General features: G+C 41.7%; 3 protein-coding genes across 8 annotated transcripts; 2 read left to right on the top strand and 1 right to left on the bottom strand.

Moving 5' to 3' along the window:
• Positions 1–69: 69 nt before the first annotated feature.
• On the bottom strand, positions 70–5605 carry LOC6569577 (ankyrin repeat and sterile alpha motif domain-containing protein 1B). Of its 6 annotated transcripts, none has more exons than XM_032741578.2 (9): positions 5405–5605; positions 4555–4665; positions 3702–4492; positions 2708–2921; positions 1952–2232; positions 957–1834; positions 638–874; positions 439–570; positions 70–374 (listed from the first exon to the last, which is right to left on the bottom strand). In XM_032741578.2, exons 2-9 carry the CDS (start codon positions 4656–4658, stop codon positions 267–269), a joined length of 2745 nt encoding a protein of 914 aa, XP_032597469.1. In that variant the 5' UTR covers positions 4659–4665; positions 5405–5605; the 3' UTR covers positions 70–266. The 6 variants fall into 6 exon arrangements, with proteins under 6 accessions (XP_032597469.1, XP_032597466.1, XP_032597467.1 ...); XM_032741575.2 differs by having other exon boundaries at positions 1952–2271; positions 5405–5599; XM_032741576.2 differs by having other exon boundaries at positions 1952–2271; positions 4555–4668; positions 5405–5531.
• A 394-nt stretch (positions 5606–5999) lies between these two features.
• Positions 6000–10342, top strand: LOC6569580 (GPI transamidase component PIG-S). Its single transcript, XM_032741528.1, has 7 exons — positions 6000–6121; positions 8349–8439; positions 8500–8639; positions 8710–8907; positions 9010–9204; positions 9277–9894; positions 9959–10342. Exons 1-7 carry the CDS (start codon positions 6073–6075, stop codon positions 10270–10272), a joined length of 1605 nt encoding a protein of 534 aa, XP_032597419.1. The 5' UTR covers positions 6000–6072; the 3' UTR covers positions 10273–10342.
• On the top strand, positions 6476–8234 carry LOC122322494 (prolyl 3-hydroxylase sudestada1). The gene has a single exon (XM_043214908.1). The coding sequence runs from the start codon at positions 6540–6542 to the stop codon at positions 8001–8003; it is 1464 nt and encodes a 487-aa protein (XP_043070843.1). The 5' UTR covers positions 6476–6539; the 3' UTR covers positions 8004–8234.
• Positions 10343–14498: the final 4156 nt, after the last annotated feature.

Raw genomic sequence — 14498 nt, 5'->3', positions numbered from 1 at the left:
TGTATTTTTACATTCGCGATCAATAACTTATCGCACATGTATCGATAGAAAAATCAATCGGTCGTTTTCTTTTTGAATTAACCATTTAAATTTTATTCAAAGATTTGTTGAAAAATACTATTAAAGAGCTGACACATTTACAAAATAATGACAGTTTTATGATGGCATCAACGACTAGCACGTCAAATAATAATACATGAAATGAACAATAAAATGGCGTTAATATTATAAATGACCTCATAAGGCAGTTTGTGGCACACAATTTCTTAGCACTCTTCAGTTAAGTTAAGCGGTGTATTCTGCCTGCTCAGGGCTAGTTGATAGGCCACCTCAAAGGCTTGGCCCAGAGTCAGTATGATTTCGTTGGCCAACTCCTGCAATGTGAAACAATTAAAGATAACCACAATCGCTTGAAAGGGGACATATTGAAAAACAAACCAAATTGTCAACCATAAAGACATGGCAATAATGTAGATCCTGCTCTTTGGTTATATAAGCGAAGTAACGCATATCTTCCGCATCCTGACAGACACAATTAATGTTCTCGATGTCATGCGAGCAGATGGCAGTCTGCAAAAGTAACACAGGTATAAATAATAAATAAACTAGACTTGAAGCACATTTCATTATGACCAACCTTTGTATCATGATCTATAAACTTCACGCCCAGGCAGGAGGCAGCGATGTCCACTTTGAGACGCGTCTGCAAATTGGCCGCTTTCAGATACTTTGTGGATGTTGTGCAGTTCTCAAGCAGACTAATGTCGCTAACACTCGCCGTGGGCTTGAAGTTCTCATCGATCTTTAGCTTCTGTATTGATTTACGAGTCGAAATTGTTCCCTGCAATTGCCGTATGACAGTCGAACCCAAATACTGAAATAGATTTATTTTCAATATAAATTTTGAATTTATCTAGCTTGATCTTTGTATAGGGCTTATCACTGCTGGTACTCACAAAAACGGAGTAGCGTATTTCGCCGTAGACAAGCGTATATGGCGAATGGCACCAATGCGAAGCTGGACTCTCCTCCGCTTTGCCCAAAAGCAGCTCGACAGGACTGCGTATGTGCAGCGATTGTCTCGGATCTACGACCGGGCAACGTTGTGGTTCCTCCTGCACCTGTTCAACCTCCTCCTCCACCTCCACCTCCTGCTGCTGCTGCTCCTCCTCCTCGTGTCCATCCTGTTCGTATTCCACTGTGGACACTTCATTACCAATATGCTCGAAGATCGTATCGATCTCAGCCCAGACACGCGAAGCACTAAAATCCTCGCCAGTTGTGGAAAAGCGCTGCTTGGACAGACTTCTGCGTTGATTGTTCAACGCATTCACGGATCTCACCATGCTGGGTGACCGCAAGTTCTCACGTGCCACGGATGCTCCACGTCCACCATCCACCATATCCTGTGCCAAGTTCAGTGTTGATCCCTTGAAGAGACCTGCAAATGGCATATCGCCCACAAATTCCTCCACCTGATCCGAAGAAAATGATGTCGTAGACTCCTCAAGAGTTCGTGGCAACACAGGCTGCATGAAATTAAAGATTGTCGTCTCTGCCTCGTTGACAGTGGGTGGCGGATAATCTGGAGTCGGTGAATGTCGCATTATCTTCAGGTTGTTGCTGCTATTGCTATTGTTGTTGTTGTTGCTGCTATTGTTGTTGTTGTTGCTGCTATTGTTATTGTTATTGTTGTTATCAATGCTTGTGTCGGGCAGCAGATTGGCATAGTCAGCGTTTATGTGCCGGCGTGGAGCGGGAATTGGAGATGGCGATGGATCTGGCAGTGTCATTTTCACATAATTAACAATTGGTTGACGAGGAGCCGATGCAGCTGTGAGAAGAAGCAAATAATCATTAAACGTAAGAAGTAAGAATTCGAGATATTTCCTGCCTCTTTGGCTTGGCTATCACATACGACTCCTCAATTGAGAGGATCACATCTACTTACAACTACAACTGTTGGTGGTGCTCTGCTCCTCACTGCTGGAGCCTGTTGTTTTGAGCAGATTGATGTACTCGTAGGAGCGCGAGGGTATTGAACCATTTGAGAAATTATTACTGTCCTGAAGTAGGGCACTCTGGTAGGGCTGCTTGTAGACGGGCTTGTAGCTGATCCACATCTGATCCACACGTGGCTCCAGAGTGTGCACATCATTGAAGGACTTTTGTGGACGGACCGGTTTCATGTCCAAATAATTCGCTGGCGGCCGCGTATAATTATCCAGTGAGCTTAAAGAGTGCGAAAGTCCATTGGTTTGGTCTTGCTTGCTACAGATTCGTAGTTGCAGTTGCAGTTAGTTGGATTAGGTTATGTGGAAGAGAGAAAGAGATCAAATAATGACCGAACCCGTTTTATGAAGGCGCTTCGTACGAACCAACCAACCATTTCCGATCGATGAGTGCTGCATGTGAGTGTGGAGTCGTGCAGGGTGCAAGTTGTGTTGTGTATGAATGCGGGTGGTGCAAGTGCGTGATATTGGATGGTATTGAGTGTGTGGTGGTGGTGGCTTATGCATTCCGGCATGGGGAGCATGATCTGAACAAGCACATACACAAATTAGTGGTTTCTTTAATCATGTTCATGTTGGTTAATTAAGGTCACAATTAAGACACAAATAACAAATAATAATAACAACGACAACAAGACAGCAGCATGTCTGATGTTTGTTTGGGTGGGCGTGGCACATTGTTAGTGTTAGCTTACTTCCTCAGTCTGGCTGGATCATTGTGCTTGCTGGTCTTGTGCCGCTGTGCGTTCTTTTCGAACAGACGCCGGGGCAGCGATTGACCGTTGTTCTCCAAAACCAGATTATTGTTGCTGCTGTTGTTGCTGTGGTTGTTGATGTGGTTGTTGCTGTGGTTAACCAGCTGCGTTTGGTTTGAGCGCAACAGCTGCGACTCGGCCAAATTTGTAAATTCTGAAAAAGCGGAAAGTTAATGTGGGCGTTAGAATTTTCGGTTGATTCCAAATGAGTGTAATAAATAAATTAAGCGACTTACAGTGATCGCTCGCTAAGAATAATAAGAATTTTAAATTGCACGCATCGCCTTTAACATATTTATATATAAATATTTTCTTTATATCCAATCTTTGCGAGAATTTAAACATATTCATAGCTTTCCTATGAAAATATCCCATATCAATATTAGAATTCAAAATGTGGACCACATTTTTCATGTTTGTTTAGAAATAATTGATAGTTTTCTAATTCTTGATATAGAAAATAAAATCACACTTCTTATAAGGCACTAATTCAAAATGAGTGTAATAATTCGTTTAGTGTTCGCTCGCTAATTGGAACTTTTAGACACTAATTCAATTGCCATGAATCAACAGTTTCTGTTTTGGAAAAACGTTTCTTACGCCTCAAACTTTTTAGGTTCTTTAAATTACAAATAGCTTTCGAAAACCTCTGATAATTGGCGGAAAGAAATAATTGTATTTCAAATGTTAGATATTAAAATCAGACACTTTTCAATTTTATAAATCATTAATTGAATTTAAAATTTTAGTTATTAAAATCATAAGTTTTGTACGAAAAAAAATGCAGTTCGGCAAACTTAAATAAAATTGTTATTTTTTCTAGGCGTTAGTTAACAATCATACAATTTAATTAGATTTAAATATTTAAAATAACGCGTTTATTAGTGGTCGTTTAGAGTGTATTAATCACTGTACTTGATCGAAAACTACGAACCGTTTATGACGCCGACAATCTCGTAGGTGACGTGGGGCGGGTAATCGTTGAGTATTTCGAGTGCGGTGCGTCCGTTGCCATCTGTGGCATGTACATCGATGCCCGCCTTGAGCAGTGCAACAACCACAGATTTCTTGCCACACAACGCTGCCTCGTGCAGTGCGCTGCCCGCGTGGGTGAGAATGTTGACGTCAACGCCGGCTGCCAGCAGGGTTTCAACCACTTTCTTGTGGCCATTGCGACTAGCCAAGTGTAGGCATGTGTGCGTGAAGATCAGCTTTGTGGGCGTTGCCGTATATCGATTGGAGTAATCCAGCACCTCGTACGAGCTCTCGTTCTCAACAAACCGCCGATACGGTGCTATCAGATCGGGTGCGACACGTAGAAGCGTTTGCACCACCTGCAACCGGCCAAATTGTGCTGCCAGATCCAAAGCTGTCTGGAAGCTATTGTTGCGTATGGTGGGATCAGCGCCATACGATAAGAGTATGGCTACGACGCTATTATGTCCGTGCTGGGCGCCCGAATGCAGCGGTGTCTCATTCTCAATGGTCTGCGCATTGGGATTCGCCGCAACGGGAGTGTTAAAGAGCAGCATTTTCACAATATCCTGATGACCCGCCCACGAGGCCAAGAAGAGCGGCGTCGATCCGCGTATATCCGGCACATCCACCTGGACATTGTGGGCGAGGATCAGGCGCACAATGCTGCTGTGTCCGTTGAGGCAGGCATGATGCAGACACGTGTAACCATTGACATCCTGGCAATTAATATTCACACTGCGCCGAAAACTAAAATAAACAAATATCAATTACATCTATCCAATTATATAGAATTCTATGATCATTCTCACCTGGACAATGGACCATGTCGCTTGGTTGTCAGCTCGAGCAGCTTGCCAACGGTTACGATGTCGCCATTGCGCGCTGCCTCCAATAAATGCTGATCCTTGCCCATTTGTGTGCTACTTAAAAAAAAATAAAATAAACTTCAGTTAAATACAAATCTTGAAATAAAAACTTTTTGAAAATTGTGACTGTTTAGCGGATATTTACTGTATCACAGATATTGATGCATTGCCGCATTGATATAAACAAATTGCAATGATTTATCAAAGCGCTACAAATTCTTCTTCAGAAGATAATAAAAAGATGTGCGAAATGTTCCACATTCCAATTGGACATTGGACGAGAATTTGAGTCAGCGATTTAATGTGGCTGTTTACCCTTTGCTAGCAATAACCTAATAATACAAATCCGTAAAACTTCGCAAGTAGAATGAAGACGATGATATCACGCACCCGCCCCTCCCCAACCCACCGCACCACACACACCGCCCACACACACACACACACACACACACACACACACACACACACACACACACACACAAACACATACACACACACACCCAGCCTAGCAAGTTAAAACGAGTCGTTCCTCATCATCAGGTGGCCAGTCAGCTGTTTTTTTTTTTTTTTGGCCCCACTGTAAACTCTGCAACAGCAAACAGCAAACGCTCCAGTTCACACACACATACAAATTCACAAATTCCGATTGTGCACATACACACGCAGAGCATGTTTGTTTTTATAGACGTGCTGTATTTAGGGCCTAGTCTTCCAAGGTCATCGCACGGCATTGCCACCCAATTTTACACCCAAAAATAGTTCAACTTCTCCATCAAATTTTGCATGCACTTACCGACTATTGTAGCAAATAACATTTAATTTAGCACTTCTTTATGAATCTTTTAACTTATCCATACGTTAATAGCAAATGACTTGATTTGCACATTATTTATCAAGTCTCCTGTTTTATGTGTTCAAATTGACTAAATATTATTTACTGTACGTGGAAGTGTTTAACGACTGCACATCATCATTAACAGCAGTCTACACAATCAACACAACGAAATCAAATGGAAATGGAACGATCGCTTAACATGCTCTGTTAAACTTAACGAGTGTTAGAATCGAAGAGATTCCTCAGAGTTGGTTAGAGCTCTGTTAAGCAAATACGTTACTACAAACAACAGCGTGTGCAATTTTCAAGATGAGATTTGCCAAACTCATTACTCAATTTATGAAACATGTGCAGAATTAAAAGCAACTTGTGTGATGATGATTGTCGAGCTAAAATATTTGTTCTAATTTGACGTCACTAACGCTTCTACATTGTGAACAGAACTAACATAAGTTATTCTATGCTGTGCGCTCAATTTTGCGTTCTGTTAACGCAGCGTGTATCACGCGCTAGCCATCAATGGTAATCGATATTTGTGTAGTTGTGGTACATCGATGTTTTTGCTTCAGACGCTCGATGCACAAAATTCATTTGGTTGATTTTTAATAAAATTTAATTATACAAATATGGAACAGACTAGTCCCCTGAAGCCCAAGCGAAAAGACAAAACCGAAGGTGAGTGGCAGCTAAAAACACGTAACTTGAATAAGTAGCAAACACACGCGGCTATAGCGTGTACAAATTTACCGGCACAACAGTCAAGTCCAAAGAGCCCCACACACCCCGGTTGTGTGTGTGTGTGTGCGTATGTGTGTATGTGCCTGTGTGTGCTCGCACGTTCGTACATGTGTGTGAGTGGTGTGTGCGTCAGTCAATGTTGCGCGGCCATAAATTAAAATTTAAGGTATGCCCTCCCTTATTTTAAATGCTTAATGCCATGTCATTCATTGTCTTGCCCTTCCAGATGAACCCGAGATGAACTCGACTCAAAGCGAAGAAGGACCTCAAAAGAAATTGCAACGACTCAGTGGTAAGCAGGATGCAGTGGAAGCCAGCGAGGAATTAAGCTTGAACCAGGCTTATCTACAAAAGGATGTCACGCAATGGCTGCAAACAGCGTGGGTTAAACAAGCACCAGCCACAAAAGAAGACAAAACCGGTGCACAAATCTATGGGGAACCATTTCAATTATGTTTTGCTACCCGAACTGCTGGCCGAGGACAGCACCCGATCTCTGGTGCACGAGATGATCAATAAGGTACACTGGTCACGCAAGCAAATGGATCTCTATGAGTTCTATCAGAGCACCGATCTCTCCAATATGCTGGACAGCCGCCTGCTTGCCAATTTCCTGCAATTGCTGCGGAAGCAGGTGCGTCCCTGGCTGGAGGAGGTGACAAATCTGAAGCTTGACTACGTATCCGCCTCGTGCAGCATGTACACTTGCGGCGATTACCTCCTGGTGCACGACGATCTGCTCAAGGATCGTCAGATTGCATTTGTCTATTACATGTCGCCGTGGCAGGGCGTTGAGGAGTGGAACGAGGAGCAGGGCGGCTGCCTGGAGATCTTTGCCAGCGATGATCAGTGCTTCCCACAATTCCCCGTGCAACGCAAAATACCACCGAAAAACAATCAGTTTGCATTCTTTAAAGTTGGCTCACGTTCCTTTCATCAGGTGGGCGAGGTGACCACATACGATTATCCACGATTGACCATCAACGGTTGGTTCCATGGCGCAACCAATGAGGCCTTCGTTGGTGGGGACTCGTCGCGCGCCTTTCCACGCCTCGCCTACCTGCAGCCGGATATTAATAATAGGCCCACGTTGGGCTTGCTACTCAACGATGTCTACCTGAAGGCGGCGACACGTCGCAGCATCCAGAAACGTATCGAGGAGAATTCCGAGATTTGTCTCTATGAGTTCTTTAAGCGTGAAAAATTCGAACTGGCCCGTGCACAATTGTTGAATGATGCGACGCTGACATGGCGACGACAAGGACCCGCCAATGCGCACAACTACGAGCTGATGGATCTGAGCACTGCCAAGGGCACAGTGGAAGAGCTGCTTCAGCTATTTCGCAGCAATGCCATGTTCCAGCTGTTGCGCGACTTTACCGACCTGGATTTGTATGGCGTCGATGCAATAACGCCCACATGCAGCGTTGAACTCCAACGCTGGTCGCATGGCAACTATACCGTGCTGGGCGATGGTTTGGTCAGCGAGGAGAATACCCTGGATTTGGTGTACTATCTGAATGCGGCGGAGGGTGCAGCAGTGATTACATATCTATCACCGGAAGTTGAGCAGCGCACAACACATCATCAAAATGGACTCGACGACCAGAGCATCGAGGAGGCGGAGGACGATCCTGACCAAGAGGACGATGAGACGTGCCAGGATGATTCGGTGTTGCTGACGATATCGCCGGTGGATAATGCGCTGAATATTGTTTATCGCTGCGAGGGCACCACCAAATTCACCAAATATGTGTCGCGCAACACGCCGCTGGACAAGGGACCCGTTTTTGTCATATCCTGCAGCTACAAGGAATAGGAAACCAAGACACATTTATATATATATCCCTCTTCATATGCCGCCACACACACGTACAGGCCACACTATTATTTTGTTTGTTAGACTGGCCAAAATGCACAAGAAACGAAACCTGTGTACAAGCTTTGCATTATACACGTTTGTTTGAATGTTAATTGTATACAAAACAAAGAAAAGAAAAGCAAAAGATTAACTCTTAGAAATGCCCAATAAAGTGATGTATAAAGAAAACAAAAACTGTGCTAATTTTAATCCAACATTTGCTTCCATTCTGTGTCTATATCTTAAGCAACGAATGTTTAACAATTGATTTAATATTGTATTTTCTTTTCTCTCTATTTACAGACAAATATCGCATTGCAGCAACGATTGCGTTCATTGTGGTCATCGTTGGGATTGGCGTGCCGATGTGGTGGAAAACAACAACTGTCTACCGGTTAGTGAGCAAACACTTAATGCAACCTTAATGAAGATTCCTAATGCATATTCTTCACAGCGTCAGTTTGCCTTCGTCGGCTATTCAGCGTTTAAGTGAGCAGCCCATCAAAACAGCTGTCCAAATTGCCATTTATACTCAGGAAACAAATCGCGGACAACTGCTCATTACGGAACTGGAAACCGCATTTGCCGACAGCGGTAAACGCACAGCGTGTTGAGCAATTGGCAATCATTCGGCAATATTTAATAATGTCTTCTCATCATTTAGATATATGGAACGTGGAGTTCAAGCAGCTGTTGCCATTTGCCAAAGCGGCTGAGGTGCATACGCCGGCTGCTCTGGAGAAGCTGTTGCTTCAGGCGCATCCCCAAAGCGTCGGCGATTTCCTATTCATTGAATGGGCAAAGCTCGAGGATGAGCTGCTGCTGACCACGGAACGATCGGCGCTAATGCGCAGCGATGTCAGTGAGTAGCTAGCCAAGAAGCAATCTGCATCTGTGTTAAATATATTATAAAGGGCTAGGTAAGATTAGTTAGTTTAATCGTTTCCTACGTTTTCTTTTTTAGCTTCCACCAAAATAGCGCAGCTGCTGCACTCGAAGATCCTGCAAACGTATCGCATCAATCAGATACTGAGCACTGATGAGCGACTGGGCACCAAATCGGAGGCACCACAGCCCGCCTACGATGTCGTCATATCTGTCCTAAATCCCAAGCCAAGACTCACGTTTGCCCAGTGGAATGTTGCTATGGCTGCACAGAGTATGTTTTAACGCAATTTATATATATAAAATATGTATATTTTGAATTATTTATAATACATTTGAATTTCAGCATATATTGAGCCATTTTTGGCACAGATCTCCGATATATCCAACTATACGGTGCGCACTCAATGGAAATATCGTGTTTCGATTGAGGCGGATCTGAAGCAGATGCGCGATTCAAGCAAACTGGGTCGCCATTATGCATTGCAGGAGTCTTCGCTGCCCCATTTGCTCACTTCGATTGCCCAAAATCTGAGTGGTAGTATTACGGATAAGCCTGTTATCAATTTAGTGGTATATATACCGCCCTGCACCACGGCACCGCTGCATATCTACAACAGCAAGCAAGAGATGCTAACTAAACATGGCGTTGACGCTTTCATTTCGCCGCCTTGGGGCGGTTTCATCATTGCCAATCCACCGGAGCATGTGTGTCTGGCCCATTTGAATAATGAACCGCCAGTGGAATATTATGTTAACACCAATGACAACATGCAGGTGATGCTGGATCAGTTGCACAAGCTGCTGGACATCAGTAGTGAGGTGCAAGTAGCTGGCGTCAAAACGGTGGACATCGAGCAACTCGCTCCAAGACGCTGGGAATATGAATCATATATGAGACGCAGCGCCATTCGCCACATTGCCACGGCCAGCAATACGCTGCAGAGCCTCATCAAACTGCTGGGTAACATCAATTAAATACAATTAATAACACGTGCCCTAAAATACTACCCATAATTAATTGGCAGATCAAATCAGCTACATTGTGATTGACGACAAGGTGGGTGCTGCCATTACCAATTCCTATGTGGACATAATGGCTGCCAAGGTCGCGCTGATCGAGCATCGTCTGGTGGATGCTTCGGCGCTGGCGAAGCGTGCTTTTGTGGCCTCGGAACGCGGCTTCTTTGATGCGAGCCTATTGGCCCAACTCTATTTTCCCGATGAACAGAAATATGCCATATATATACCACTCTTCCTGCCCGTCATGGTGCCCGTGTTGAGCTCTTTTAATATGCTGCGCAAATTGTTGCACGGCCGGCGGAAGGAGAAGCAGCAATAAATGAAACGAGGCGAAACGAAATGATACCAAACTTTTAATTAAACAATTAAGAAGATTCTTTAAACTTGAAGGCTACTCATTTATTTATATTTTGAACATCCAATTGTATGTCATTTATTATGATTTGTTGAGCATAGACTGTAGACGCCAGCGCACACGATGTAAGTGAACAATATTCGTAGCCACATCTTTTTAATTGGTCTAATGATAGATTCCAGTTGCCGATATTGTTGTTGCAGCTGTTTACAAGTATATTTGTCTATAATACCAAAATTTTGATTACTAAATCGAAGCGCTTGCGAAGATTGTAGATATGTATTTGTATCTTGACGCAAAAATGTGTTGATGACTTATTGTTAGTAAGTGCGATATCAGCGCTGCACGGCAATTTTGATGTCAGGGCTGAAAGATGCCACGCATCCCTCCCCTCGGGCTCGAATCCGCTCAGCGTGTGAACATGCCGGCCCGGCATAGGTCAGAAGCGGGACCGAAGCGGGCTGCCACCGCTGCTGCTGCTGATGAGAGTGTCAAAACAGGCAACAAAGCATTGCCAATTTTATTTTATTTTTTTGCAACAAAAATGTTAAATACACTTTCGCAGACAGTTAACTGTTAAACAATGAGCGAGCATGCTCGTTGTGCCGACAATACAAATACACTGACAGATAATACAATAGCTTTTTTTTAGTCGCTTATTCAATGCTTAAATAACAGAAGAAAAAACTTTGAGTGGCGCCTAAGAATTGAGTTTATTTGGTAGTTTTTAAATATACACACAATATAATAATAATATAACTCTCCAAATTAACTAAACTTCAAAATATTTATAGATAGGAGTTCAAACTTGGCAAATATTTAAGAGACTATTATATGTGCATAAGTGTTTGTTGCAAATCTACTTTCGATAGCTTCTACATGACACAGCTCAAAAATAGTGATTTCCATTGTTTTTTTTTTTTCATTTTCTATTGATGGTTACATTTTTGGCCCATGAATTTAAAATATAACAATTCAATACCTAAATGATTTGCAGATTTTTTCAGTAATAAATTATTACTTGGCAAATCTGCAGATTTTGAACAAATTTCGGAATAGTACTCAACATTATGTTTGTTGAGTTATGGTAAAGATATTTACAATTAATTGTTTCTTTTTATTAGTTTAAGATCACTACGATCAAGATTAAACTAAAAAACAAAAAATTTAAATAAGAGAATAACTTGTATGCAACAGAAATATATCATGTCTCCAACAGAAATATATCATCTTCAAAATTGAATGAACATCTGAACTTTCAAAAGCCTGAAAGATAAGACCGATTGATGTCAATTCACTTGCTATTCTAGGACGAAACCTTATTGATTTGTGAAGAAAATAAATCTATGAACATATCCTGCTTGGGAAAGTATTAAAGTATTCATCATTTGTATATGATGCAGAGAATACAACAATGAACATGTAAGGGTACCAATGTTTTGGTAAGGGCATTTAAATTGCATGCGAATGCAAAATGCAAAAATATCAAACAAAAAACAAAAAAAAAAAAAAACATCAAAGCTGAGCTGCTGCTGTCAAAACTCGTTAAACATTGAATTGAATTTAGGTAGGGGATGGATGACAGGGCGGGGTTGGAGGCGAAACGAGCCGCATCGCTATGGACATTAAAAACTTAAAAGTTAATTTTTAATTGCGCACGGCTCGTTGGCTCTGCAGATGGACGGACGGGCCAAAAACTAACAAAAGTAACAACGCACGAAGCGAGTGAATGAGTGCCTATGAATACATACGAAAATATGTGTGTGTATTCAACAAGTATTTGTCTCTTATTCAAAGGTTAAATATTATTTTAATGAGCTCAGCTCGTTGCCTGAAACGAGAGGCATCAGCAGCAATAACAGCGCCAGCAGCAGCAGCAGCAGCAGCAGAAAAAAACCTTTTCTCCAATGTACGATCGCTAAAAAGGTCAACAATGTGACTTTTAACCAACGCCAAATGCCGCCAGCTTGCCAAGTGGCTTTGTGTCACGGCTTTCAAAGACTTTCTGTCCCTGTGCACCAAGGCGGCCCATCATACATATGGCCGAAATGTTTGGGTCCAGCACACTCTGCGAAAAACGTTGCTTTAATCAAGTTCGAATTGGTATCGATTTGTTTTTCAAATTCTAAATAGAATTCTTATGGAATAATAAAAGTTTCTTGATAACATAAATGAGAACACAAACTCTGGAATTAAGTGCAAAATATATCAGAAGTAAAGAGAAATGTTCTAAGATTTAGTTCGTTTATTCTAATTAATTCTTGAATTAATTTTGTCGAATTCAAACTTCTCGTTTTCATTCCCATAAAAATACTTTCTACTTAGATTGAACCTAATCATTTAATATATAACATTGACTGAAAAGTTCTTTGTTGAAGATGTGCAATTCGGTGTTTTTTTGTCATCGAATTCAGTACACGTTTCTGAAACATTTTGTCCAAGTGTAGTTTACTATCTGACACGCCTGCAATTGCGCCGGCCGAAGGGCCTGGGTCTAAATGCATTTCCGGGCAAGATTGAATCAAAATCCATGCCTCCAAAAATTGTTATTGCTTTGGCTGGCCAGCAACACCACAAAAAAAATAAAATAAATAAACAAAAAAAAAATAGATTTCCCACACGCAGGCCCGATCTTTAGCTGAAGCTAAAACCGCACGCACGTAAAAAATCAATTCAGTTTTGTCGATCTGCGCTTAAGAGTTTTTATTTTTTTGGGCAGTCAAAGTTGAAGTATTGTAGTTGATGTTGTTATTGTTGTTATTGTTGTTGTTGTTGGTGCAGTTAGAGTTAGCTTTAAGCCGAAGGCTAACACAATAACGAAACTAATTTTGATGCGGTTGTTAACTATTTCCAAATATTTCAAAAGAAAAATGAGCAACAAATTTGTGGAAAAATATTTTCGGATGGGGCAGTTGATGAAGATGTTGCACTATTGTCTATTGATGGACACTTAAATGCAATTGCCGCAACAATGGCAACAACAAGGCGTATAATTAATAATTGATTGCATTTTATACACAAAATGGTAAATGACAAGGCATAGTTTCTATGCCCAGCAGCAGCAGCTGCAAAAGAATTGAAGAATTTTTCTGTGTTTTGGATCGAAAATGGCACAAAGTACATGGAGTACATGGAGTACCAGGTGTGCCCAATAAGTTGGCTTATATGGCCGCTAGCCAACAAGCCAGCCAGGCACGTAAAAGTCGCATTGCAAAATTACATTGGTGCTGCTGCTCCTGCTGCTGCTGCAATTGTAATCACTATTGACCATAAGTGCAATTGAAGTTGTTGTTGCTGACGGTTTATAGTTTTTCGCTGCATTCCCATCGTTCGGCGTTAAGTGAAATTAATAAAAATTGCAATCAACTTCAAACTGAATGCTACACCAAAAACGTCAACGCGTCTGCGCAATGCACATAATTTGTTTAATTAATTACAGTCAACACATTTTCATTGCCCGACTATTGGCCAATAGTCGATGTGATTTTTCACATAAAAAAAAACTGTAACAAAACTGTAACTGCATTGAGAGCCAAACGCTTTTTGGTCGCTTTCGAAAGATGTTGCTTCGGATGCTGTTGGCGTTGCCGTTGCCAGTTGTTGCTGCTGATGCTGATGCCTCTGCTGCTGCTGCTGCTGCGGCCCGTCAACAACATTCTCAGCATGCGCCAAGGCCAGCGGCATTTTCTGTGAGCATATATGTTGTCTGAGAGTCTGCGACTGTAGACCATCCGAGAATTGTTGGTGCAACTGGAAGTTCAACACTATTGACAACCAGCCACCAGCAACATTTACGGCAAACTTTTGTGAGCGGCAAACAGCAACTTTTGTATTTATATTTAGCATGAGACGCTTTGCATTCGAAGTTGTTCTGGGAATCATGGTGAGCTGCGTGCAACCACAACTGCAGACTCAAGCTGTGAGATAGTGTGTATAACTAAAAGATATTCACATTTTTAATTTTCCATATAATGTATATTCTATCTGAAATAATTTGTACTCAATTTGAGGAAGATTTCTGCTTGTTATCGTAAATATAATTAAAAGAACAAATAAAAAGTATGTGTTTATGTAAAATATATGTTATGTACTAAAGAATTTTCTATGGCCAATGCTTTAAGTAAATTTATAAAAATGTTGTGGCATTTTACATTACTGTAGATTATTGCCAAATTTTTAAGGCCAACTGA

The sequence above is a fragment of the Drosophila grimshawi genome, unplaced genomic scaffold (genome assembly GCF_018153295.1).
Source record: "Drosophila grimshawi isolate 15287-2541.00 unplaced genomic scaffold, ASM1815329v1 contig_311, whole genome shotgun sequence".
NCBI classification, from domain to species: Eukaryota; Metazoa; Arthropoda; class Insecta; order Diptera; family Drosophilidae; genus Drosophila; species Drosophila grimshawi.
Note: the sequence above shows the minus strand (reverse complement) of the source record. Positions and strands in the feature narration are given on the sequence as shown.

What these genes read in the sequence shown, in the direction of transcription:
- LOC122322494 (XM_043214908.1), top strand. Translation starts at nt 6,540, where the DNA reads ATGTCACGCAATGGCTGCAAACAGCGTGGGTTAAACAAGCACCAGCCA.
- LOC6569580 (XM_032741528.1), top strand. Translation starts at nt 6,073, where the DNA reads ATGGAACAGACTAGTCCCCTGAAGCCCAAGCGAAAAGACAAAACCGAA. An exon ending in GCGAAAAGACAAAACCGAAG is followed by an intron (nt 6,122 to 8,348) that starts GTGAGTGGCAGC and finishes CTCTATTTACAG; the next exon opens with ACAAATATCGCATTGCAGCA. An exon ending in GAGCCTCATCAAACTGCTGG is followed by an intron (nt 9,895 to 9,958) that starts GTAACATCAATT and finishes ATTAATTGGCAG; the next exon opens with ATCAAATCAGCTACATTGTG.
- LOC6569577 (XM_032741575.2), bottom strand. Translation starts at nt 4,658, where the DNA reads ATGGGCAAGGATCAGCATTTATTGGAGGCAGCGCGCAATGGCGACATC. An exon ending in AAATACGCTACTCCGTTTTT is followed by an intron (nt 875 to 956) that starts GTGAGTACCAGC and finishes AATCTATTTCAG; the next exon opens with TATTTGGGTTCGACTGTCAT. An exon ending in TTATAGATCATGATACAAAG is followed by an intron (nt 571 to 637) that starts GTTGGTCATAAT and finishes TTACTTTTGCAG; the next exon opens with ACTGCCATCTGCTCGCATGA.